This window comes from Juglans regia, chromosome 2, assembly GCF_001411555.2.
Source record: "Juglans regia cultivar Chandler chromosome 2, Walnut 2.0, whole genome shotgun sequence".
Classification (NCBI taxonomy): domain Eukaryota; kingdom Viridiplantae; phylum Streptophyta; class Magnoliopsida; order Fagales; family Juglandaceae; genus Juglans; species Juglans regia.
The window spans coordinates 31,384,201-31,409,704 of NC_049902.1; the positions used below are offsets into that span (position 1 = coordinate 31,384,201).

The 25,504-nt window shown below is 36.0% G+C and overlaps 3 protein-coding genes across 16 annotated transcripts; 2 read left to right on the plus strand and 1 right to left on the minus strand.

Moving 5' to 3' along the window:
* The first annotated feature begins 979 nt into the window (after positions 1–979).
* On the plus strand, positions 980–9,341 carry LOC108984435 (bifunctional UDP-glucose 4-epimerase and UDP-xylose 4-epimerase 1-like). Of its 9 annotated transcripts, XM_035687621.1 has the most exons (15): positions 980–1,123; positions 1,215–1,401; positions 1,573–2,878; positions 3,373–3,525; positions 3,651–3,756; positions 5,725–5,950; positions 6,255–6,304; positions 6,588–6,723; positions 7,037–7,138; positions 7,265–7,492; positions 7,702–7,783; positions 7,964–8,046; positions 8,121–8,212; positions 8,445–8,533; positions 8,991–9,341. In XM_035687621.1, exons 5-14 carry the CDS (start codon positions 3,734–3,736, stop codon positions 8,527–8,529), a joined length of 1,107 nt encoding a protein of 368 aa, XP_035543514.1. In that variant the 5' UTR covers positions 980–1,123; positions 1,215–1,401; positions 1,573–2,878; positions 3,373–3,525; positions 3,651–3,733; the 3' UTR covers positions 8,530–8,533; positions 8,991–9,341. The 9 variants fall into 9 exon arrangements, with proteins under 9 accessions (XP_035543514.1, XP_035543515.1, XP_035543508.1 ...); XM_035687622.1 differs by lacking the exon at positions 8,991–9,341 and having other exon boundaries at positions 6,588–6,696; positions 8,445–8,697; XM_035687615.1 differs by lacking the exon at positions 8,991–9,341 and having other exon boundaries at positions 981–1,123; positions 8,445–8,697.
* A 1,226-nt stretch (positions 9,342–10,567) lies between these two features.
* LOC108984434 (DEAD-box ATP-dependent RNA helicase 47, mitochondrial) lies at positions 10,568–13,338 on the minus strand. Its single transcript, XM_018956394.2, has 2 exons — positions 13,227–13,338; positions 10,568–12,324 (listed from the first exon to the last, which is right to left on the minus strand). The coding sequence occupies exon 2, from the start codon at positions 12,319–12,321 to the stop codon at positions 10,645–10,647; it is 1,677 nt and encodes a 558-aa protein (XP_018811939.1). The 5' UTR covers positions 12,322–12,324; positions 13,227–13,338; the 3' UTR covers positions 10,568–10,644.
* Positions 13,339–15,327: 1,989 nt separating this feature from the next.
* Positions 15,328–19,221, plus strand: LOC108984413 (protein phosphatase inhibitor 2-like). 6 transcript variants are annotated; one of them, XM_018956362.1, is made up of 5 exons: positions 15,328–15,358; positions 17,378–17,452; positions 18,169–18,287; positions 18,398–18,553; positions 18,773–19,221. In XM_018956362.1, exons 2-5 carry the CDS (start codon positions 17,448–17,450, stop codon positions 18,982–18,984), a joined length of 492 nt encoding a protein of 163 aa, XP_018811907.1. In that variant the 5' UTR covers positions 15,328–15,358; positions 17,378–17,447; the 3' UTR covers positions 18,985–19,221. The 6 variants fall into 6 exon arrangements, with proteins under 6 accessions (XP_018811907.1, XP_035541956.1, XP_018811908.1 ...); XM_035686063.1 differs by having other exon boundaries at positions 15,343–15,358; positions 17,354–17,452; XM_018956363.2 differs by lacking the exon at positions 15,328–15,358 and adding an exon at positions 16,949–17,005.
* The last annotated feature ends 6,283 nt before the right edge of the window (positions 19,222–25,504 follow it).

The following is a 25,504-nucleotide window of genomic DNA, read 5'->3' on the forward strand; positions in this document are numbered from 1 at the left end:
TTATTATTATTTATTTATTTATTATTATTCTCTCATTATCTTATAATGCGATATTAGATTATAAGTTTATAAATAAAATATAATGAATAATTTTTAATCATGACACGATGATGAGAAAATAATAAAAATTAAAATGACAAGTTATATTATTTCATATTATTTGTATTGATTGTCGACTGACTTGAAATTCTATGTGATTTATGATTTTTTTGAAGGGAATGGGCCGGATTCGACCCTTAAAGTTAATGCCTATGAGCCATACTTGAGACAGGTGAGAGGTAGGCACCAATCACCATCAAGTGACCAAAGGAACCATTAACAATATTTGATGAGTTAACATAATAATATTCGAACATGCAAGAAATCCCGGTTGAACTTTAACATGATGGTGTTTCAAGTACATAGAATATGTACAAGAGCAACAAGAAACACATGATGAATGTTTGTGTGTCGTGACATTGAAATCTATTACAATCGACTAATAGAATAAAATATAAAGAAAAAACATTATAAGCTCGTCTATTATTAGTCTTATTTATTTTAAACACACTACTTAATTTCTATAATCGAAATCTTTTAAAATCATTATATATGGGTAGAATTTTTCTTGCTAGCTTGGTAATGTGTAATCATATTCATACCCTTTTATACTCAATCTTAGATGTTATAATCTTAATATAAATAATGACATTCATATAATTAGATTATAATTTATTTAACAACCAACTAATGGTATGGCATCACTTGTTAAAAATACTAAAATTTATTTTATTTAAAATTTAAATATTATAGAAATATACTCCATTAAATTAAATTCTATATAAATCATTATCATTATTATTTATTAAAATGGAATGTCTTGTTTGGACTCACACTCCACTGATATGACCAAAGACACACATAGGACCTTTCATTTATATCAAATTTAAAATTTTACCCTTAAAAAACTATAAAAATTCAAATTCAAATCATATCAAACTTGAAAAGCAGACGTAAATTTTATAGTTGGAACAGAAGCAAATGTAAATTTTAGCAACTTCGATTTATTCTTGGTTTCGGTTCCTCGGTTTTTCCAGGAAGCGGACGTAATGTTCATGAAATCTGGTTTGCGTTTTCGATTAATGTGTGTTCTTCAGGGTTAAGTTGGTTTTCTTGATAATCTATTTTCATATTCCGTATATGCTAATGGATTTTTCGTTTGTTTGATGTTCAAGATCCTTCTTAATTCTGCGAGTGTGGCTGGGTAGCTGATTCAGGATAAGGATCATGGTAGTGTGGCAGAGGTTAAGAAGGAGGAGGAGGAATTTCTGTGGATTCAGCAAACGAAATTACAGTCGCTTCGTGTGCTTCGTTGTCTGATGGCAATTCTGATACCCCTGTTCTGTGTAGATCTGTTGTAAGGTATGTCTCCCCCCTCCCTTTCTCTAACTATAGTTCCCTTTACAATGCTTTCTGAGTGGAAGGCAGATAATTTGACTAATCCATGATCTTATTTTGAGTTAATTTTCATTATTGGTCATCAATGCCCTCTATTTATGGGTGAAATTGGTCGGGTTTGTATCTTCTACGAAGTGTTCTGTTATTGAAGAAGGCAGGCAGACTGACCCAACAAGACGTTCGAGTAGAAGAAGCTGGACAAAAAAAGAGCTGAGTCTCCTAAAATTGTTTTGAAATTTCTATTTTCTTGTTCAATATTCACTGCCAGAAGCTCCAGGTAGCCATATAGGATTTGTAAAACAAGCTTGAAGAATATTAAATCAGTGATTATATTAATAGGAGGAACTGTAATGCAAAGTTTTCCTGTTTATACATTGCTAAAAGTTTACGAAGAAAATAAGCCCCATTTTTTACTCGTGTAAGTACCCCCATTGTGTACTTACTGGAGTCTAACATGTTTGATGAGTGCACTTACTCCCAACATAACTCCCAACATATTGTTCTAAGCTCTCTCTCTCTCTCTCTCTCTCTCTCTCTCTCTCTCTGTGCAAAAGTAGAAATATTGGCAAATATTTAGGGAACCTCTTTTGCAGTCAGGAAACTGGAGGATGTTGATCACTTCGCAAATATTTTTAGGGAACCTATATGTATATATCTGCCGAGAGAGGTAAATGCCGTAGTGCTCTAGCTAGGGAACCTATTTTGCAGCCTGGAAACTGCAAACATAGATATATTCGCAAATGTTTTTTCATGATTTCTGCAGTCTGGAAATCATACCTACATATTCCAATTTCCTCAGTTCTAAAACAAATCTTGAATGCATGGAGGTTAACATAGAGAGACAGGGTCTCGATGAAATGTTCTCTCTCTCTTAATCACAAAGTGGCAGGTGTTGACTTTTTTGTTCTGCATATTTGGTTCTTGGTAATGCTTATGGAAGAGAGATTTGTTCAATGGCAGAATCTTACCTGCAAGATTTCACAAAGAGGGGAAACTGAACCAAGAAATCCACTAAATGGGACACAGTTTGATGGAACAGGTGCTGCTGCAGCTGTCATGACCACTACATCTTGCATGGACGATGCTAACCATGATAAAGCACACAAGCCCTTGTTAGCCCGTTTGGATTTTCCCTTGGATGCATCTGCTTACAATAATCCAATATGTAATTCTGTTGAAGTCCTTCCCGTCGCTTGCAAATTCTTGAATTTCCTAGAAGGTTAGGGGATTATGCCTCAGGTGTTATGATGGGCAAAGCATCTGACAATCTGTGTACAACTTCTTTGAGGACACGAGTCAAGTTTGCAAGAAAAACAAAGTCCATAGGGTTTCGCTAAATATGGTGGATACAGGTCACGTTTACTCGCCTTCTGATCTACCTTTTCTGAATGATATAATCAATGCTGTGGAACAAAGTGGATTTCCAAATTTCGATGATCATGTAAGGCATCCAACAACCCCGTTTTGCTATTCTACTCCAACTTATGTGTATGGTAGTAGCAGAATCTGTACTAAGGAACTCGGCAATGACCTTTAATAATACTTCTATAATAAGGAAAAAAGAATTCCCCAAAGGCTGGTAAAGCCAACATTCCTGATGTTGCTGTTGACATTTTTTTAAATGTGATCTGCACACCTGAGTGTACTGTCTCATCTATTTGTGACAGACAAGATGTCGATAACACAGACTTCCTAAACCTGAAGTGTAGTTTCCTCTCTTTCTTTCATAGACCTGAAACTTCAGTTGTTTTATCCCTCTCGAAAGATGGGAGACTTAAAAGAGGATTCAGTCTATGTTAGATGTGGTAAATCAGTATCTACAACTGTATATCCAAATGCCAATATTTGTGCAGATACAATGTTGATACCTTGAAATGATCGAGTAATGAAGATAAGGTTGCTAACAAATTTCTCAATTTGATTCTTTGTATACAGCACCAGTCTGATCAACTTACATTCTATTAGGCTTGCTTAAGCAGTATAGATGGCTGTGTTATGCTTATAGGATCTCGAATTGGTGCCTTTTGCCTTCTTAACAGTCCTGCATTTTTGTGGCGGACAAACCAACACTTTTCAGAGATTTGAAATGTATGAAATGGAAATCTGTGTTTCAAGTTGATAATCCTAACTTCTGGTACATAATATTTATATGCCCCATATGATTAATTCATTAGAGTTATACTATGACTGAATTGGATTCCTTTTCTTGGCAGGTATTTTCTATCGTGTGTATGCTCTATGCTATTCCTTGAGTGGATAAGATCCATTTCTGATAACTAGTAATCTTGCGAGGAAAATGGACTTCATATCCAATCAAAGGTAAGCTAAATTGACTTGAATGCTGTAAGATGTAGATTTTCCAAACGGAGAAGGTTAGTTTAGAGGAATCATGGTGAAATATGGTAGTTGGTGCTCTTTATTCTGAACATTATTCTGAAGTTGACTAGAGCTTGTATATATGATGCTTGATGATATATGCTATTCTGTAAGAAAGCAAAGTGGGTGATCCATATTCTTCTTAGAATGCATATTTGGTGATGGCATCTGTAGTCTTTACTTCATCCAGCAAAGCAGTCCTCTCATGACAACTGTCCTTGCATCACATGGTGCTACTACATGTTTTGTATTTTGCATTATTTATCTGATGTATGGGATGTAAGTCAATCATGTTCATATGCAGTCAGGCACCACTTGAAATTCACCTAGTATCATTGGGGACGGCAAGTATTGGAATGAAGAATAGCATTACTCTTCCTTTTATAGTTTTATTCCTATCATCTTAAATACAAAGGATTTTTCTGAATTGACTGCCCATGAATTTCATCTTGTTTGTATTTATTCTCTCTATTGCAGCTCATAATTCTAAAACCAGAGACCTCAGGAAGAAAAGAACACTGTTAATAACTCAAGAAGTTCGTTCCTATACCATCTCATGATATTTTCATGGAAATAGATGTAATTTTTGAAGAATGTGCCCCATGGAAGGTTCTTTATTTAGCCCGTAGCTTTACAAGTTTGACAATTAAGATTTAATAAATTATAAAAATAAATAAAAATAAATGACTCGCGATGAATTATTATTATTTATTTTAAGTTTTATTATTTTTAATTATAAATTAATAATATTTTTAGTGATTTTATATTTGAGCAGTGCTGGCACCGCTGGCTGTGCCCATTAGTATAAATTTTACTTTTTATTTTTTTATTATTTTAAATATATTTAAATATTTTTAAAAAATAAAAAATATATATCAATATATTAATAATCATTTCTTTAATTAATAAATAAAAAAATTAAATATATAAACGATTAAAATAATAATCGTTTAATGTGTATTATTTATATTTGAGCATGCCCGTTTGGAGCTCCCGCTAGGAGCTGTAGTATTATTTAATGTGTTTTGTTTAAATAATTTTTTATATAGATCTTTTAATATTTTAAAAAAATAAAATAAATTTAAAATATTATTAAAAAAATATTTTCTTAATTAGAAAGTAAAAAAATATATATTAAAAAATACTTTCTTAATCACGAAGTAAAATAAAAAATTATAAAAAATATTTTTTATAATTTTTTATTTTACTTCGTGATTAAGAAAGTATTTTTTAATAATATTATGATTTTTTAAATATTTAAAATAGACATGCTACAGCCCCGTTGGGGGCTCCCGTTGGGCTTAGCATATACTTTTCTATATGTATTTTTTTAATTTATTTTTTATATAGGTTTTTTTACACTTTTAAATATTTTTAGAAAATAAAATAAATTTAAAATATCATTAAAAAATATTTTCTTAATCAGAAAGTAAAAAAGAAAAAATTATTAAAAAATATTTCCTTAATCATAAAGTAGAATAAATATTATTTTTTATTCTATTTTGTGATTAAAAAAATATTTTTCAATAATATTATAATTTTTATTTTATTTTTTAAAATATTTAAAATTATTAAAAATATCTATATAAATAAAAAAAACTAAAAAAATAAATAAATAAATACTACAGATCCAGCGGAAACTCCATGTAGCATTTTCCTTTATATATCATTCCAAGACTTTTGAGGTTGAGGGTGTCGGAGTCGCATGATTTGACTCTATAACCATCAAAACGGTACCGAATGGAAAGCGCGCCAAAACAAACACACTGTTGCTTTCTGTGTCTCTCTCTCTCTGCCTCACTGTCTTTGCTTTTTATCCCTATTACTGACACACACACTCGATTCGCTCAATCCCCGCTCATACGCGCTTCTGCTCTCTCTCTCTCTCTCTCTGCTGCTTTTTCTCGATAGATTATTCTATTTTGCTGTGTTTTGGTTTGAGATGGTATCGTCGGAGCGGAAGATTCTTGTGACCGGCGGGGCCGGGTTCATCGGCTCTCACACCGTCGTCCAGCTACTCAAGGAGGAGTTTACGGTTTCCATCCTTGACAATCTTGACAATTCTGTTACGGTCGCCGTTGATAGGATCCGGGACTTGGTGGGGCCCGAACTTTCTCAGAAACTCCAATTCCATCTGGTATCAGATTTCCCTCTTTCTTTTTTTACCCTTTGAGTCTCTATAATCTGTTGTGTTTTGGCTTTCGAGAAAATGAGTTAAAGAATAAACAAAATTACTGGTAATGCTCATTTTTTATTTTCTAGTAAGAGAACTCGATTAAGGTTTACTGAGGGCAAGTGATAGAACTCAATTAAATTTTATTAGAGTCGAATGAATGGGGGCATTCGTATTTTCATCCATTCTCCTAGCAGTTTATTGGCAATTAAACTAAGTTTGGGGTTTTGGCTTGATTTCATCGTACTATGTGTTGGTTTGGTTGCAGGGTGATCTTCGGAACAAGGACGACTTGGAGAAGCTCTTTTCTCAAACACGGTCTGTTAATTAATCTGAGACGCCTTTTTCTAGTTTTAATATATTTCAACACGATTATACCAATTGCAGGGTGATCTTCGGTTTTGCCAGCAGTTCTAAGATTTTCAATTTTATTCACTTTCTTGTTCTGGAGATTTAATGTAAAAGATCTCCAAAGAAGATACTTGTGGATCTTTTAAAATCCTTTTTTTTTTCTTTTCCTGAAAACCTTTTCAAGGAAAAAGAATTTGTGACTTTTTCAGAGCGTTCTTTTGTGATGCCATTTTTGCCTAATTTGAGACAGATTTGATGCTGTGATCCATTTTGCTGGCCTAAAAGCTGTTGGGGAGAGTGTTGCACATCCTCGCCGCTATTTCGATAACAATCTAGTTGGTACTATCAATCTTTACGAGGTGATGGCGAAATACAATTGCAAAAAGGTGCACCTCTGATTTAATTTCTTGAGCTTATTTGTCTTGTTTTAGAATCTAGCACCTGTGAGTTATATGATGGCAAATAGGAATAGCAGATATCCGGAAGTGAATAAGATATCTAACCACTAAATTCTGAAGCTTGTAATGTTCAGTGTCCGATTCTTTTTCCTGTCCTGAGTAGATATAGCATTCATCTCCTGCTGTTGAACTTGAATACAGAAATGTAATCTCAGCGTGTGCACCTTTTTGTATGGATTTCGTCACTTTTGTTATGTTCTACCCCTACTGACAAAAGTAATATTTTCATGTGGGGAAGTAGATGGTTTTCTCATCATCTGCAACTGTTTATGGTCAACCTGAAAAAATACCTTGTGTTGAGGATTTCAAGTTGCAAGCTATGAATCCATATGGAAGGACCAAGGTATAAATATTTTTTCCTCAATAAGTTTTCTTTGGCAATTCTTTCTATACCACCCATGGGTTTTCTTGTGTTCAGAGGAGTGCTTTTTCTTTTTTCCCCAACATTGTATTTATTTTATCTTTCTAGCTTTTCTCTGAGGAAATTGCTCGAGATATTCAGTTGGCAGAGCCAGATTGGAGAATTATACTACTTAGGTACTTCAATCCTGTTGGGGCTCATGAGAGTGGTAGAATTGGTGAAGATCCAAAGGGTATCCCAAACAATCTCATGCCGTACATACAGCAAGTAGCTGTTGGGAGATTGCCTGAGCTTAACGTATATGGTCATGATTATCCAACAAAGGATGGTAGTGCGGTATGTTCTTTTTCCAGTAAAGAATCTTGAGTAGGATTGGATAAGATTTCTGATGCACCTGTTTGATGTAGACCATATGTAGTTGTGTATTCCACTTAGAATCATTTGTAAGCCTCGTACTAATATTTGACTTTCTGTCATCGCAAAACTTTAATTGAAATGACTTTCTCTTTTGCTTACAAAGTAGCAATTGTGCTTCTGATAAACAGATCCGAGATTACATCCATGTCATGGACTTGGCAGATGGTCACATTGCTGCTCTTTGGAAGCTTTTCACAACAGAGAATATAGGTTATCATTTTTCATCATACGCATTTAGATGTTGATGAATTTGCTGCCACCTGTTAATTGTTTGTTGTACATTCAACAATTTCCATGTTTTTGAGCCAATACATCATCTTGGGGTTTCTACAACAATCGTGCTTTAGCATTTGGGTAAGGCAAAAGTGAATTAACAGATTACTCTTCTAGGTTGCACGGCCTACAACTTGGGGACGGGCTGTGGCACATCTGTGCTTGAAATGGTTGCTGCATTTGAGAAAGCTTCTGGCAAGGTGACTCCCCCTCCCCCTTCTCTCTTGTAAATATTGGAAAAATGCTAATTTTTTCTTATAATTATGTGTTTTAGAAAATCCCCATTAAGCTATGCCCAAGGAGGCCAGGAGATGCTACTGCTGTTTATGCTTCTACAGAGAAAGCAGAGAAAGAACTTGGATGGAAGTATGCGGTTATTTTATGCTTTTTTATGCATTTTAAGTTGCATTACATTGGCGACATTCTTTCATGTCCCTGATGCTACAACTTTGTCTATGAGATGGATCCTCTTAACTTACTTGATTGTACTACTACTCACTATCCTATGGCCATGATTATATTGCTGATAAATGTCTGGTAATGTTTGTATGTCTCTTGGCAATGATAGTTCTTTCAGCTACTTTGGTGCTTTTTTCAGGGCGAAATATGGTATTCAGGAGATGTGCAGGGACCAATGGAAATGGGCAAGCACCAATCCATGGGGATACCAGTCCAAGCCATGATATGGTGCGTAATGTACGAGTTGTACAAACCCTTTGTTATCACATCACATTTTACCGGATCACATTCCACATTTTTTGAGCTATCTGCCTAGCCATCTAGGAAAATAAATTTGTTAAAGTAATCTATATAACATATGTAATTTTTGAAGCAAGAGTTTTGCTTCTGTTTAGCCACGTCATCCAATTTTTCTATTAAATGTCAAGTTTGATAATTTAAGTTTAAGATAATTGAAATACCATGTTACATAAGTATGCAACTTGCAATTTATTACAAAAAAATGTTCCGTTCAAATTACTGTATAATATGGGTAATTCTGTCATCGTTGGGATAAACTCTCACTTAAGCAAACAGATATGAATGTCAAAGTGGTTTAATGAAATTGATATCTGATGATCTTTGATAATCTTCCCCAACTCTTTAAGTTCCTTAACACGGATCCGAATGACCCAAATAATTTCAGATGAAAGATTCAAAACCTGCCGCTAGTTGTGCTTAGACTCTGGAGTCTGCACCGAGTTTTGCCGTTGTGATTACGACATGAATCAGCATGCGTTTTTGGTTGTCAGCTCCAGTGGCTACAGGTTGCTGACAGTGGAGGGTGAATTTCAGTATTTCACACCCAAAAATAAGCTTCTCGGTAATGAAGCAAATCGTAAAACGAAGCCTCTTTATCTTTTGCAGTGTTATTGTGGGAATTTTGTCTCTTCAAACTTGAAAGCATCCAAAGAAAGTATATGCAAATTGCACGACAAAGTTGATAGGGCCGTGCCGGTTTCGAGGCGAGAAAGGATAAGCCGTAGCTTTGGCATCAGCATTTTTTGTCATCGAACAAAAAAAAAAAAGATCAGTAATCAGATTTTTTATTTTTATTTTTTACTTTGAAATAAGAAGAGGACATAAGCTGGCTGAAGAAGGTTGACATGAAATTTTGCTTTCCACTACCTGTCTTCCTCTTAGATCAAGTGGGTCTCCTCAGCCATCGACAAAAAGACAATCCGCTGGTTGGAGGAATGACCATTAACCATTACAACAAGGGGATCGGCTTGCTAACATTGCCATTCACATCCCTACTACTAACTACTACAAGAACCCAAGCTCTCTCTATAAATAAGTCAAATTTAGACTATAGGAGTCCCCAAATTCAGCAGAAGCAAGCTTAAGGAGTCTTTACGAGATAAAAGAGCCAAAGGAATGAAATGAAAGAAGATAGAGATGTGTTAGTTATTTACTGTTGATCAACGGCCTATATTTCTCCAGTGGTAGCCAGTAGTCTTGTCCAACACCCAATTCCAATAAGCATCATTTGGTTTACTCCAACCCGCAAAAAGCCATTATACATTGTTTTCTGGATTGACGAGTGGAATTGTTAAATAGAAACGATTTCAGCCTAAAGTTGTGCACTGGGGGCCAGATTTTGAGCTAGTGATTAATATCTTCTAATCTTACATGTGGCCTAAATCAATTGAATTGATAATCAACTGGCAAAACCAAGTTGAGTGATCACGCCCATTTTGCTGACTTTGTTTCTTCAATAACTTATATATTCTTCTTTTTGTAATAAAATATCTCTCCCGAAGGATGCTTCATTGGTAGCATCTACCTGTTCGTGGGTTACCTCCTCATGTCATCATTTTAGTAGCAATAAGGGCCACACGCCAGATTGAGCAAAGCTGCATCACTCTGGAAAGCAACCATCATCAATTCATTAATTTTGAAACTTTCCTAGCCATTGCCACTTGTACTTTCTTGTCAGCTTACATGCTTTGTAAGAGAATTGTCTGATGATGCTTCGGGTTACTCATGTAAGACATTGCATTCATAAGCAAACTCCTCAAGCAACTTCCCTACTTATTAGGCAAAAGCATGGATAATTCTTTTGGTGGGGGTGGTTTGTATTTCTTTTCCCAGTAAGAACTTCAAGTTCTGCACAAAATTGTCATTTATGTGGAGCGTCCCTGTTTAGTGGATTACCTTGCAATCAGCAACTGATGCACGAATGGACTAGCCCATAGAACATACCTCTAATATATCCGGACAGAAGCAAGGAAAAAAAGGCCATAGAAAATTTATCTATGTTGATTCAGGAATATAGTAAGCTGATGATGTAAAATGAGTCAACTTACAGCTAGAGTTTTCACTTCAGTTATAACAAGCTTGCCCTCTGTGAACTCACAAGCTGCAATGGGAATGCCAAGCTGCTTCTGCAGCTTCTTCAAGACAAAAACTTCTCGCTCTTCACATATGGTTAGCACAGTACCTTTCCTACCAAGCCGACCTGTCCGGCCAGCTCGATGTGCATAATGAATTGAGTCTGTGGGTAAGTCCAGATTAACCACAAGATCACATTCTGCCACATCCAAACCCCTGGCCGATAGCTCATTTGTCACAAGAATTCTCAACTCCCCATTCTTGAATTTTTTTAAAGTTGTTGATCTAGCAAGCTTCCCAAGATCACCATGAAGTTCTGCAGCTTTCATCCCACGAGCCTCTAGCTTGAAGACGGCATCCTTCAGCTGCTTTGTGTGGTTCATGAAAGCTATAACAGACTTGGCATCAAGTGCATGTACACATCTTCGCAATGTATCAACCTTGTGTTGTAACTTTGTGACACAATGGTAGTGTTTTAAAGAGGGGGGTAGGCTCTCTACCGCTGGCTGAGGCTGCGCATTTGAGTTTGAACCTGAAGTGGACATGGGCCCTGACAATTTAATGGGTCCTGACGGAGGGAGGGATTCAAGTGTGGTGACTTTTTTGGCTTGGACAAGGAGTGGATCATGACCCCAGCTCCTGGCTGCCCTTATTACTGAAAATGGCACTGTTGCAGACACCATGATGGTCTGGCGTTCAGACCGTTGGGCAAGTGTGCTTTTTGCTCCACGAGGGTCTGCACCTGATCTCCTACCTACATGTTCTAGTATCCGGTGCATGTCCTCTCGGAAATTAAATGAAAGTAGCTCATCCACTTCATCTAAGACCAAGAAACGACATCCATGAGTGTGAAGCTTTCCAGATGCACTAATCTCAGCGATCCGACCAGGTGTACCGACAACAATGGCTGGCTTGTTTTTCTTGAGAGCTTCTTCCTGCCTTGATCGGTTTGCACCCCCTACAAGCTGCTGAACCACCCTTTTGTCTGCAGGTCCCAAAATCTTCTCAACCTCCCTTACTATTTGCATGCCCAGCTCCCTGGAGGGAGCCACAATTACTGCTTCTATCTCCATTTTCTTTGCAGATTTCCCATCATCATCAGAAGATTTCTTCATAAGAGGGACTACTTCAGAGAGTATAGGAAGAAGATAAGCCAATGTTTTTCCCGAACCAGTGTAAGACTGAATCACAACATCGTGACTCTTTAGTATGGTAGGAATCGCTGCAGACTGTACATCAGTTGGAACTGTAAAGCCTTCACCCTCTAACCTCTCTATTAATAAAGGCGGGAGGCCAAGCTCAGAAAAAGATTTCGCCGCAAATGGAGCTGACTCTATTTCAAGCAATTTTTTTCTCTCAACTGCCTTTATTTCATTACTTCCAGCTGCATTGAGTTTACTCTTGGGACCTTCAATAGGAGAACTCAACTGCTTATATTTATTTGCTTTGTTCTTGTCTGTTGCTTCAAATTCACTCTTGTGCCCAAGGCTTGCAAGAGTGAGGAGCCCACGGTCCCGCTCAACCCTACTAAAAAAACGTATGCTTCTGTGCACCCAAGCTGTCCTAGACACATGTGATAGCTTCTTGAAAGGTGACGACTCACCAACAAGAAGAAGCAACCGCGTTGAGGTTAATGTTGGCATCCTCTGTAAAGATTTTTTAATCAGTAAGCATTTAACTTCTTTGCAATAGCTTATTCCGGCAGCACAAGAAAACCCCAGGCTGCTCAAGCTCAAGCTACAATTTTAAGATAATAAACCATGATGCAACAAAACAAATATCATCTAGTTCCTATGCATCCCAGAACTAGCTATTCCACTTATCTGCAACCCATATGCTCATAAAAATATACTTAAAGTTATCACAGTGTGGTAAATGAGCAAACCAACTAAACAAATAAAAATCATCAAGGAATGGGCGCTAAAAACTCAATATTCTGGTTTTTCAAGTTCAACAGTGAAATTGCAGAATATAGAACAGCTAGAGAAGATAATAAAATATTTTCCACAGATAAATATATCAACTGAAACCTTCCAATCATTTACGTTCTTTCCTAACAACATTTTCATGTATCAGCCATTCATTATAAGGGCACTAAAAGTTTAGAAGTTGCTTCTAAACTAAAAGTTTTGTTTGATGATGCTGTATAATTCTTATTCGATATCATTAGTCTTTTATCTCAGTATTTCTTATACAACATAATCGAACACTGAGATTCCTGATTCTTTAATCACTTGAAGCCAAACAAAACCCATTACCCACTGGTTGAGGCACTTTGTCAAACAACGGTCGTGCCAAATGATGGAAGTGTGTGGTTAGTTAGAGGAATGAACTAGATAGAAACTGAAACGCGTTATTAATAAGGCCAAGTTTTTATTTCTTTGGAAACCCAAGAAAAATAACTCAAGCCGTCAATGTTCTATACCCACAAAATGGACAAGCGAAACCAGATAACAAAGTAGGACTAAAATATTTGTCTTAAGAACTAAGATTCTCACACTTGGAACAACCAAAAGATAGATAGAAAGAGGCGAAGTGAGAAGCATACTTTCAATGTCGTTGGTAGCTCAAACGATGTTCCCCGTGGCCTTCTTGCAGAGCAGAGCTCGTATGAGAAGATGACTGCTTAGAGGGGATGGTTATATCGGTTTGTACTTTGTATTGCAAACTCAACCACAAATAGATCAAGTGTTACGTCGTCGTTTCGAGCTGTGCCGGCGCTTGTCCCGTGTTGGAGGCACAATACTATAAATTTCAATTTCGCATTTTATGATTCTCATTAGCTGATTTAATATATTTTAAATAATTTTATATATCAATCACATAAATATATAATCACTTTTCTCTTCAAAATATATATATATATAATCACTTTAAAATATGGCATATTAGTAAATACGATAAAGATGACAAAATACAAGACAAAAAATAATATTTCATTTCAGTTTTATTACAATCTTCAAGTAAATATTGTAATTATTATTATTATTATTATTATTATTATTATATTTTTGTTAAGGGAAATGTCATCATTCATTCATTTATCAAGAGAAGCATACATCCATGACCGATACTTTCGGAGATATCTCCATATTAACTATTTGGAGCTCCATCAATACACTACTAGACTGGTCTAGACTTCACTGCTTCTAATACTCTCTACAGACCAACATCTAAGAGAGAGCACTCTGTCTAAATAGAGACACAACATCTCATTTCATAGAAATGAATGACTCAACCTCTACGGACAAACCAACTAAGAGACAAACTCCTTTTTATTTTCACTATATAATAAGGAAAACAAGAACAAAAAATGATGGATTACAGTTTGGACCAATTCTGGTATACTTTGACGGCGCATAAAGGCAGCAAGTTTATCTCTTTTCAACCGTAAAATTTAGATCTGAAAGATCTAGTGGTAGCGATTTAGGTGATCCGGCATGTGTGGCGAGAAGAGCTATCAGAAAGAGTGGCGCGTGAGGACCACACACGATAGTTTCTGCAAAACCGCCACTATCTATCGAAAAATTTGCGGCCTGGGAGTCTTCTTGTACTATGCATGTCTCTCTAGAGTTGTCAAAAAATTGTAGATCTGACTTTTTCAACCTTAAAGGAAGAAAAATAAATTAAGAAAAGAGGAAATGAGATGAAAAATGAGGACGAAGCTTCTAGCAAAACTCAAATCTGGAGGCTTTTTTTATGATATTATACCCGTATTAGATTAGTCATCTTATTCTATATTAATAATATTTTTTATTTTTATTTTTTACTTTCTAAATGCGTATTCTTTTATTTGTTTTGTTAAATTCTTTTTTATCTTCATTTTCATATTTTCCAATAACCTATATATCAAAATATATAAAATCTGCACATCAACTTAAATTAACTTTATTCTCAAACACAAAGTATCAAAATAGGTACAAAATCAGCTTCATGCTTATATCCAATAGCCTAGAAATAAAAATATATAAAAACCTATAAATTATGTGTAGAGGTGGAGTGAAAATGTTACGGTGTGACTTGACCAAAATTAGAGAAAAAAATAGCGTAAAAATTTTAGATGGCCAAGTTATTATTTACTTACATATACGGACAACTACTCTAACTCGTAATTAAGATGGCTTATATTTGGCTATTTCGATGCGGTCCAATTTTTCTATATTTTAAGCAAATTTTAGATAGCACTGGTATATGACTGCCAGTGCACTTATAGACTTGCTTTCATTAGTTTATCATCAACTTTAAAATAAAAAAATAATATTATATACAGTCATGAAATATGTAAATATCATATAATTATTTTTAAAATATATATAATTTATTATTAAAAAATTAATTTTTATTTTTTACATGAATCTTATATTTATTAACTTTTTTTTAAATAATTATGCCACGTTTACACTCACGATTTAAAATATTATTTCTAACGTAAAAATCAGTATAAAGAGAAAGGTTGTTCTTAGAGCACTCACTGACGTGACGGTTGATCCCTTGTGTTCACTCCATTACAAGGAGTAGGTACGAATTTCGTATTCTTTCTTTCTTTCGGTTAAAGGTATTAGATTTCTCTCAATCCAGGATTCCCTCTCCTCGCGTATAGTTTTGAATGATATATATATATATACACGATGAACGATGTTTAAAATCCCATTTTTATTTATTAGTCCAGAGCTTCTTGAGGTATTGGGGCTGTGATTCGGCTGTTGTATTTTGCACTTCTATAATGGTCAGTCGCAACAGTCCAATCTTTGTGTTAATTTTTGTATTCTTTCTCATCTGCAAATTATGTTATTGCTGACTTTTACTTTGGACATTGAGATGGTTTATACAGTCATGAAACGTATAAATATCATACAATTATTTTAAATATATATATATGATTTATTATTAAAAAATTAATTTTTATTTTTTATATGAATCTTATATTTATTAATTTTTTTAAAAATAATTATGTCAAGTTTACACTCACGATTTAAAATATCATTTCTAACGTAAAAATCAGTATAAAGAGAAGAGTTCTGCTAGAGTAACCGAAAAAATGTCCCGAATTAGGCTACCGAACAGTGTATTTTACTTTTTTATTTTTCTTTATTTTTCATGTATTTTTTAATCATCATAAATATTTTTTAAAAAAATAAAAAAAAAATTTACAACATCATCAAAAAACATTTTCTTAATCACTAAGTAAAAAAAAAAAAATCATTCGGGATACTTTTTGGGTCACGAATTCAAGACCCAAAGCATTTCTCTAAAGAGAGAGGTTGTTCTTAAAGCACTCACTGATGTGACGGTTGATCCCTAGTGTTCACTCCATTATAAGGAATAGGTACGAGTTTCTTATTCTTTCTTTCTTTCCGTTAAAGGTATTAGATTTCTCTCAATCCAGGGTTCCCTCTCCTCGTGTATAGTTTTGAATGATATATATATATATATATATATATATACACGATGAACGATGTTAAAAACCCCATTTTTATTTATTAGTCCAGAGCTTCTTGAGGTATTGGGGATGTGATTCGGCTGTTGTATTTTGCACTGCTATAATGATCAGTCGCAACAGTCCAATCTTTGTATTAATTTTTGTATTCTTTCTCATCTGCAAATTCTGTTATTGCTGACTTTTACTTTGGACATTGAGATGGTTTATACAGTCGTGAAACGTGTAAATATCATACAATTATTTTAAAATATATATATAATTTATTATTAAAAAAATAATTTTTATTTTTTATATGAATCTTATATTTATTAATTTTTTTAAAAATAATTATGCCATGTTTACACTCACGATTTAAAATATCATTTCTAACGTAAAAATCAGTATAAAGAGAAGAGTTCTGCTAGAGCAACTGAAAAAATGTCCCGAATTAGGCTACCGAACAGTGTATTTTACTTTTTTATTTTTCTTTATTTTTCATGTATTTTTTAATCATCATAAATATTTTTTTTAAAAATAAAAAAAATTCACAACATCATTAAAAACACTTTCTTAATCACTAAGTAAAAAAAAAAAAAAAAGTTCATTCGGGATACTTTTTGGGTCACGAATTCTGGACCCAAAACATTTCTCTAAAGAGAGAGGTTGTTCTTAAAGCACTCACTGATGTGACGGTTAATTCCTAGTGTTCACTCCATTACAAGGAATAGGTACGAATTTCTTATTCTTTCTTTCTTTCGGTTAAAGGTATTAGATTTCTCTCAATCCAGGATTCCCTCTCCTCGTGTATAGTTTTGAATGATATATATATATATATATATATATATACACACACACAGTGAACGATGTTTAAAACCTCATTTTTATTTATTAGTCCAGAGCTTCTTGAGGTATTGGGGATGTGATTCGGATGTTGTATTTTGCACTGCTATAATGATTAGTCGCAACAGTCCAATCTTTGTGTTAATTTTTGTATTCTTTCTCATCTGCAAATTCTGTTATTGCTAACTTTTACTTTGGACATTGAGATGGTTTCTCATCAGCATGTGACGTTTTCATGTTGTTGATTTGGATATTCCCGTCTTGGTTATGGCATTTCTAATTTGAACCATAGATTTTTTGGTGGTTGTTGGCTTTTACTTTCAGTTTTATTCCAAATTGTTGCCAATGAAGATATGGGTAAATATCTCTGATGAAGCATTCATCTCCATAGATACTAAGAAACTCACAAACCGCAGTTGTCTGAATCCTTTCCGGTGCAGACAGGCCAAGCTGACAAGTTCTTGGAGTCCTTTTGGCATATAAGGCGACGCTTATAGCCAGTACGAAGTCATGAAGTAATTCTATTGTTCTGATCAACTTCTTATATTTATTTATGGATCAGTAACATTTGTTCATTAAAATTAAGGTTTTGAGGGTTTGATGCTTAATTATTAGTTGTATGTTCTGGAAACATAAGCTTTTGTGGGCAAATATGATCTCAGATGTAGGCTAATTTGATTTCACTACCATCGTGAATGTGGGACTAATGGTAGAAAGGAATAAAACCATTTGCTCATTTTAAGAAAGCATGCTATGGCCACATTGGCCAGTTTTGATTATGCATCGATCATGATAATCTTTGGATGATCATCGAGGCTGCAAAATTGAATTTTAAATCAATGGGGGCACTTGAATTTTATGATTTTACATATCCATGCCTAAGATGTATAAACTTGTTAGATTTGAGGAGGAAGGAATCAACCGGATGATTTTCATGTATAGGATGGATGTATTTGCATCTTGTATGTCTTGCATGCACGCACATACATGACACAACAAAAGAAAGGGAGAGACAGAGAGTTCTATAGATGCATTTCCCTTCATCTGCTTACTAGTAGATGGCGTATTGCTTAACCTTTGAATATACGAGTGTTCTGAAGTCAGTAAATTATTTTTTATGTTGGCCTGGTTGAGCATATCAGCCCCCAGAAGCCCTGTCCTGCAAATAATCTTAAGACTTCTAGACTTTAGTGTTTAGATTAATCATGTGCGCTTATATAAATTTTTTTAGGATTAGGGGACCTGTAAGATGGGATGAAGCTAAGCTTGCTGAAATCGAGGCAAATAAACCTGTCAAGAAAAAGATTGATGAACCCAAGACACCATTTCACCCAAAGGTTAATAAAGACGGTAAGATGATATCTTATACAACTCAATCTCAACAAGATGTTGTTGTAATAATTCCAATTAAAAGATTGATTCGAAAGCATTTTGCTAACTGTATATGTTGGCTATCATAGGCTCATTGTATTCTGTTGGAAGCAGTGGTAATGCTGCACAAGCTGAAGCTATAAGAAATGCTTTGAATGAAGTAATTTCAAGTCGAAGGCATTCTACAGGTTTTGTAGGATGGACATCATTTGAGGATGAGGCTGATGCCATGGAGCAAGATGAAGGTTCTTAAATTTCTCTTAATCAAGGAACTATCTGTATAAATTATAAGTTAAAAAAATTGTGAAAATGTCATCTTGGCATTAATGGGTTCTTAAATTTCTCTTAATTAAATAACTGTCTGTATGGTTTTTTCGCCCAATTACTACTTTCATACATTTTGTAGCCTTTTTTTTTTTCAATTCAGCATCTGGCTCATTGAGTTATGTTGGAATTTTTCTCAGGTAGTGTAAAGATTGAGCATGACATAAGTTTCGAAGATAATAGGAGAAAACATTATGATGAGTTCTGGAGGGTAAAAGAGCTCAAAAAATATGGATTTTTTCCGAACGATAAGAATGATGAGGATGATGACGCAGGGAGACAACATTCATATTCGTTTCTTAGCAATGGGTTGAGAGAAATACACATCGATGGTCCCAATGAAATCCTGTGAACGATAGACATTCAGGAAGTTATTGGGAGACTGCCTCAAAGACATCTACTTCCAAAGTAAAAGAGCTTAGAATCCAGCAGGAAATCCCGACTCAAATGATATTGTTTCTATCGATATTTAGTTAAATAGCATCTGTAATGAACTATGACCTCCCTGCCCAAGAAGCCCAAATTATCTTTGTATATGTAGGCTTTTCTTTAAGAGAAAATATGAGCCCAAGTGGTTGTTTGTGGATTATTTATTTTTCTTGAATTGTTGTGGGCCGAATCTAGGCTTGAGAAGGGAAGAAAACAGACCCAGCTCATGAGCCAGCTGGGAGCCCAGCCCCTTCCACCAAAATGATGTTGTTTTGATAGTCTTGGAGGTGAAATTTTTTCCCTACCCTATACAGCGTCATTTTGTGCTTTTGATGGAAAAATCCTACATCTTTTTCCCCATGCATCGCACTCCCCTACCTCTTCTCTTCTCTCTCTTTTTTTTTTTCTTCTTTTCATCTTCCTCCTATTAGCAACATATCACAGCTCGGCATGTCTAACAACTGTGAGAGTCTATGGAGAGATAAGGATGCTTGAAATTCTTGGAGAAAAAAGGGTGAAGACTCTCACAATCTAGCCTTAATCAGTGGAGAGAAGTTGAGTGATCTTGGAGATCTAATGGTAACAAATTCAAACCGAAATGATAATCCACTCAAGCCTTCAAATAAGGGAAAATCAGCATGATGATCCAACAAGCTTCTACTAATGAGGGATTCACTGTTATCAAGGATCCTCTGTTATCAAGCAAGCTATCCAACGTAACAAATGGAGATAATTTCGGCTGTCAAACAAGAACCAACTAGATTTCATGGGATTTTGTCAATGTAATTGTGTTTAAATACTTTACTTGTATAGTCTAAGTGTTCACGTTGAAATTCAATAAAAACACTTCCGATATATTTTCAGAACAAATTCTCTCGGCTCAATTTTTCTTTATGGTATCACAGCCAGTGTGAACACTAGGCAACATTTCAGTCACAGCTCCGACATTCTTCCCATCTTATCTTATGCTCCTTCCCTTAGCTATGACTACCTTATCACTTAATGTTGGCAATTTTATCACTCTCTGACTCACCCCCAAACAATTATCCCTTGTGACGTGAGCAAGCCTTGGCTCTTGCAGAAAGCCAAGATTTGGTCGGGCATCTCACAAATGAAGATCCTGCTCCCAACAAATTCACAACTCCAAATCAAAACAACTTAAAAACTGCAGAAAATTCTACTCCACAATTAACATATGCTTTCATAGCATGGCGAAAGTCTGATCGTCTCCTTCGAGTGTGGATCATTGGAACACTCTCTAACAAAACTCTTGGACTCGTCGTTAGTCTCGACACAGCTCATGCAGTTTGGGAGGCCCTAAAAAATGCATATGCCCAAGAATCACAAGAACGTGAGTTTACATTGCGATAACAAGTGACCTATCTTCACAAAGAAGACCACACAACAATTACCGAACACATTAGCAAATTTAAAGGTCTCTGTGAAAATTTAGCAACCATTAGGAAGCCTGTTCCAGACCAAGAAAAGGTTTTTTGCCTCCTCACAAGTCTTGGTCCTCAATATGAAATCTTCACAACAACTATGTTGAAGCCCCCCAGGCCGACATACTCTGAATTAGTCTCTCAACTCCAAAATTTCAATTAAAGGCACAACTTGTTCTCTAATCACAAAGATGTCCCAGCTTCTTCCCTCACTCATCAAATGGCTTTTTATAGACAACAACAACGACGCTCACAATCAAACCCTTCAAGCTATCATGGACCATCGCAAAAATTCACCTCCAATGGACGTGGCTTTCAGGCACAACAGTAAAGGGACTTAAACCACAGCTACAACAACAACTCCTCTTCGGAAAATCCACAACGACGTCCTCCACCACCTGGTGAGAGCGGAATGACGCCTGCAGAGATGGACAAATACCATGAGCAACAATGCCAATATTGTGGGATGATGGGACATATTGCTAAGATATGCTGGTGGATGCCAAAGAAACCCACTCAACAAGATGAAATTCCACAAGCACTCGCGGCTCTTACTTTGGACAATACCATTGCAGACACAAAATGGACAATGGACACCGGGGCTTCCAACCATATGATAGGTAAGCCAGGTATGTTAACAAACATTTGTAGATATTCTGGTGCTGATTCTATGCTAATTGGAGATGGGTCTTTCATGCCCATTCTTGCAATTGGTGATTCTTGTATAAAACAAAAAAAAATATTGCCTTACCTCTCAATAATGTTCTGTTGGTTCTGAACTTAACAAAAAACTTACTTTTTGTAAGCTAGATAACGACTCAATTTCCTGTTAATTGTGAATTTTCTAATGTTGATTTTTGTGTTAAGGAACAAGAAACAAGACAAGTAATGATAACAATGAAATGCAAGGGTGATCTCTATGTCCTACCCACTTCTCTAGAATTGTATTTCTCCCATTGGTTTAAATCAGGCACTGCAGAAGTTTGGCATCAACATCTAGGTCATCCTCAATCTTCAGTTTTACATATTCTTAAAAAAAAAAAAAGACTTATTGATGTCGTAGGGACAACAAAATCTCAAAATCTTTGTGATAGTTGTCAACTAGGAAAGCTTAGTCATTTACCTTTCTCTTACTAAAAACATTCAAGTACTAGTATCTTTGAAAAAATTCATTGTGATTTTGTGGGGCAGAAATGCTATATACAACCGCACAGGGGAACCCCTGCGGCATCGTCTCCCACGTGGCAAACAACAACGGCATCGTCTTATTTTTGCTTCATTTTACTTCGTTCCCCCATTTCCTATTCGATGTGGCTTACAGAGAGCGAATGACAGACTGAGAGGGCTGAGAGCGATGTGGCTTCTTCTTCACCCTGCGACCCGGGGCAAAACTCCACCACTCACCGAGAGTGAAGGAGCCGCAACAGGGTTGGTTGCAATGGACAATGGCACTCGTGAAGGCGAAGCAGTGAGAGGGAGAGAGAGAGGGAGTGATTAGAGAGAGAAAGCACTGCGTGAAGGAGAGAGATGGAGAGCGATAGTGGGGGAGTTCGGCGTGGGCTTACTGAGAGGGAAGGAGGTGTGCAGGGGGCACTCGGGTGGAGCTGGGCGGCTGAGGTGAATATGCCGGCGAGTTGGACTTCACCGTGCTGAGCCTGGTGGCACCTAACGGAATCGGGAGCTTGGTATAGGGTTGCAACGGTGTGGAGGAGCTAGGTCGCAACTTGGTTGCTGGACTCCACATAGGGGCGATGATGACCTTGAGGAGGTACGACGGCTCCAAGGTAGTTTTCACGTGGGCTGAGGAGGAGTGGTTTCTATGGTTTTTGGCCTCCAATGATGCAAAGTCTTGAGACGTGGGTCTTCGTGGTGGGAGATGATGCCGAGGCAGGAACGGACGGGTTGAGACGAAAGGGAGAAGGGAAATGACTGGCAAGGTGACGAATTATTCAGATTTGATTCACAAATTTTCAGAGGAGCACAAGGATGAAGAAAATGAGGAGGAAGAAATAGAGAGTGAAAAAGAAGAAAAGGAAATACTGAAGAAAGAGAGTACGATCCCTTATGTTCGAGCTCGTGGCAAACGATGACGTTCCAATAATGCCACATTGGTTATGATGTCGCGGGGGTTCCCCCATGCGGTTGCATATAGCATTTTTGTTTGTGGGGACATGCCACTGTTTTATCTATTGGAAAATTCAAATATTATGCATGTTTGGTTGATGATTTTTTCAAATATATGTGAATTATTCCCTTAAGCAACAAATCAAAATTTTTTTATGCATATCTAACTTTTGAGAAATATGTTGCTAGACAGTTCAATAAGCAAATCAAAATCTTTCATTCAGACAGAGGTGGTGAGTTCATCAATTCCAAACTATCGACTCACTTTCTTTCTATAGGTATTGTTCATCACGTATCCTCTCTATATACCCTTGAGCAAATTGGTGTGGTTGAGAGACGCCATAGGACTATAAGAGAATTAAGAATGACTATGTTATTTCATTGTGGCGCACGTTTATTTTTATGGATAGAAGCTTTCACCACAGTTGTATATCTTATAAATCGCCTACCATCGTCTGCTCTTAACTTTCAAACACCTTACTTTGCACTTCATGGAACACATCCGGTTTATTCCTCACTCCGAACTTTTGGTTCTAAGTGTTTTCCCTACACTTAGGATACACAAAAAAATAAATCCGAAAATACTATTGTGCATTTTTGAAGGGTACAATGAAAAACACAAGGCTTATAAATGCTTTTATCCATCAAGCAAAATTTTTTTATATCTCATCATGTTGTATTTGATGAGTTAACTTTTCCATATAAGCCTATTATCACATCTTGCATAGCAGCAAATCAACCACATGTAAGGAGCATTTTTTACTCTTGGTTGCCACATGTTAACATTTCTTCTTCTGCAGGTATATTTACGGACTCTTCCTCACCTCCATGTCTAACTCCACTGCTGCCCATTGCTATACATACTCCAAAACCACATTTCCAAAATTCTGGTCTCATTGAGTCATCACATGAATCCCCCCCCCCCAATCATCAAGTCTCATACCAGTGAAGGAGATAATGAGTTACATAAGTCCCCAAACAACACTGGTTCCCCTTAAACATTTCACCACAAGAGTCTCATGTGTCTGACAACTTACATATCATAGCTCAACCGATAATGATTGAAACACCCAAATCATCTCACCATAATCCTGTTCCTTCAACACTATTGGTTCACCCGATGGTCACTCGGTCTAAATTAGGGGTGGTAAAACCGAATCCTAAGTATGCCTTAAACACAATCACGTCCTTTAATATACCTCGTGAGCCTCACAACGTCAAGATTGCCTTAGGGTTCTTGAAACGAGTTCTCATCAGGTCTAGAATTTTCATCCATTGACTTGATTTTGGTTTTCTTGAAGAGTTTTAAAATTGATTGTGGGTTCAAGAGATTTCATTCCCGCGGGTTCATATCAATGAGCTAGCTGCACTGCATAAAAATGAGACTTGGGCACTTGTTCCACGCACGCCAAACATGCATGTCATTGGTTCTAAATGAATGTTTAAATCAAAACTCAAACCCAACGGCTCTTTAGATCGTCTCAAAGCACGTTTAGTTGTAAAAGGGTATCATCAAATTGATGAAATGGACTACACTGAAACTTTTTCTCCAGTTGAAGGAGTTACTCACTTTAGCCACTGCTCCGCCACACCACGCCGCGAAAATCCTCTCATCCACCCACTAGCACATCAGATCTGCCACCCTTTTAAAATAACTCCATCGTTAGCCCCTTTTGTTCTACCCAGATTCGCCTCTGCCACCACCGTGCTTCACCCCTTTAGACGCCACAATAGGTAGGCTTTTTGCCTTTTGTCCTATGCTTTAAATTTTTGATCAAGTTCATATTAACCTAACCAACTCCATCTGTCCACGCAGCGATATGCGCACATGCTCGATCACGGGACACTTTAAGCCATCACATTCAATCATACAGAAATTTTCCTTCCACGTAGTAAGTAAATCTCTAGATTGACCATTGATTTTTCTAACGTGGAATTATTGCTAACTTTATTGCAATCTGGTTGTGATTAAGAAGTGGCCTGGGTCCTTGTGAAATATTGGGATATTAACAATATAGTTGTTGTTGGAATTGTGGGTTGGGGGCTGGAATGGATAGTTGGGAAATGCATGTAGTTGAGATGTGTGAAATTGTTGAAATTGTGACTTTTGTATTGTTTTGTGGTTGACCTTTTTGTGTTATGCCATGCCATCTAATAACTGTCCGTCATGCATTTGCATATTAATTATTATTAATATCTGGCATGATTTATCCATTTGTACTATGTTCCATGATATGCTGCGTAATTTGAAAATTGAATTTTTGGTGTCATCGGAAATATAATTTTTGTGTGGGTACGTGCGTATCATGACCCCAAGCCAAGATGAAGTATTATTTTAGTGGAACTCCTTTGGTCACTCGAAAGCTTGTAAAACTGAATCCATGGTGCAAGTGGTCTCGATGGGAGTTCATGGTGTACACCGTAATAAATGGTTGTAAATTGGGTATAAATAGAGCTTTTGGATTGAGTGGCTTTTATAAATGATTTATTCTTGTAATGTCTCAAACGGGTATTTTGGGAAAATCTCTTATGATTGCAATGCATGCTTGCTTGTATGCTTCCATGTTTGAAATTCTTGATTGTTGATTTGTGAATTTATTTGTTGAGATTGCGAGATCTCATTGTGATATTTCACTATTCTCACCTACGGTTCGTAAATTTTGGTGTAGATGAGTTTGAGCATAATGGATCGACCACACTTAAGGAGTGATGACTTGGGATTTATTTCTTTTGTAGTAGATGAACTACTATTTCTTTCTTGTTTAATAATTTTATAGAGAATTTCTTGTTAGGTTATATTTTAAATTTTATGGTATTTAATTTTAGACTATTTTATTATATTTTCCGCTGGTGCGCAAAACTTAAATGGTCCTGAAT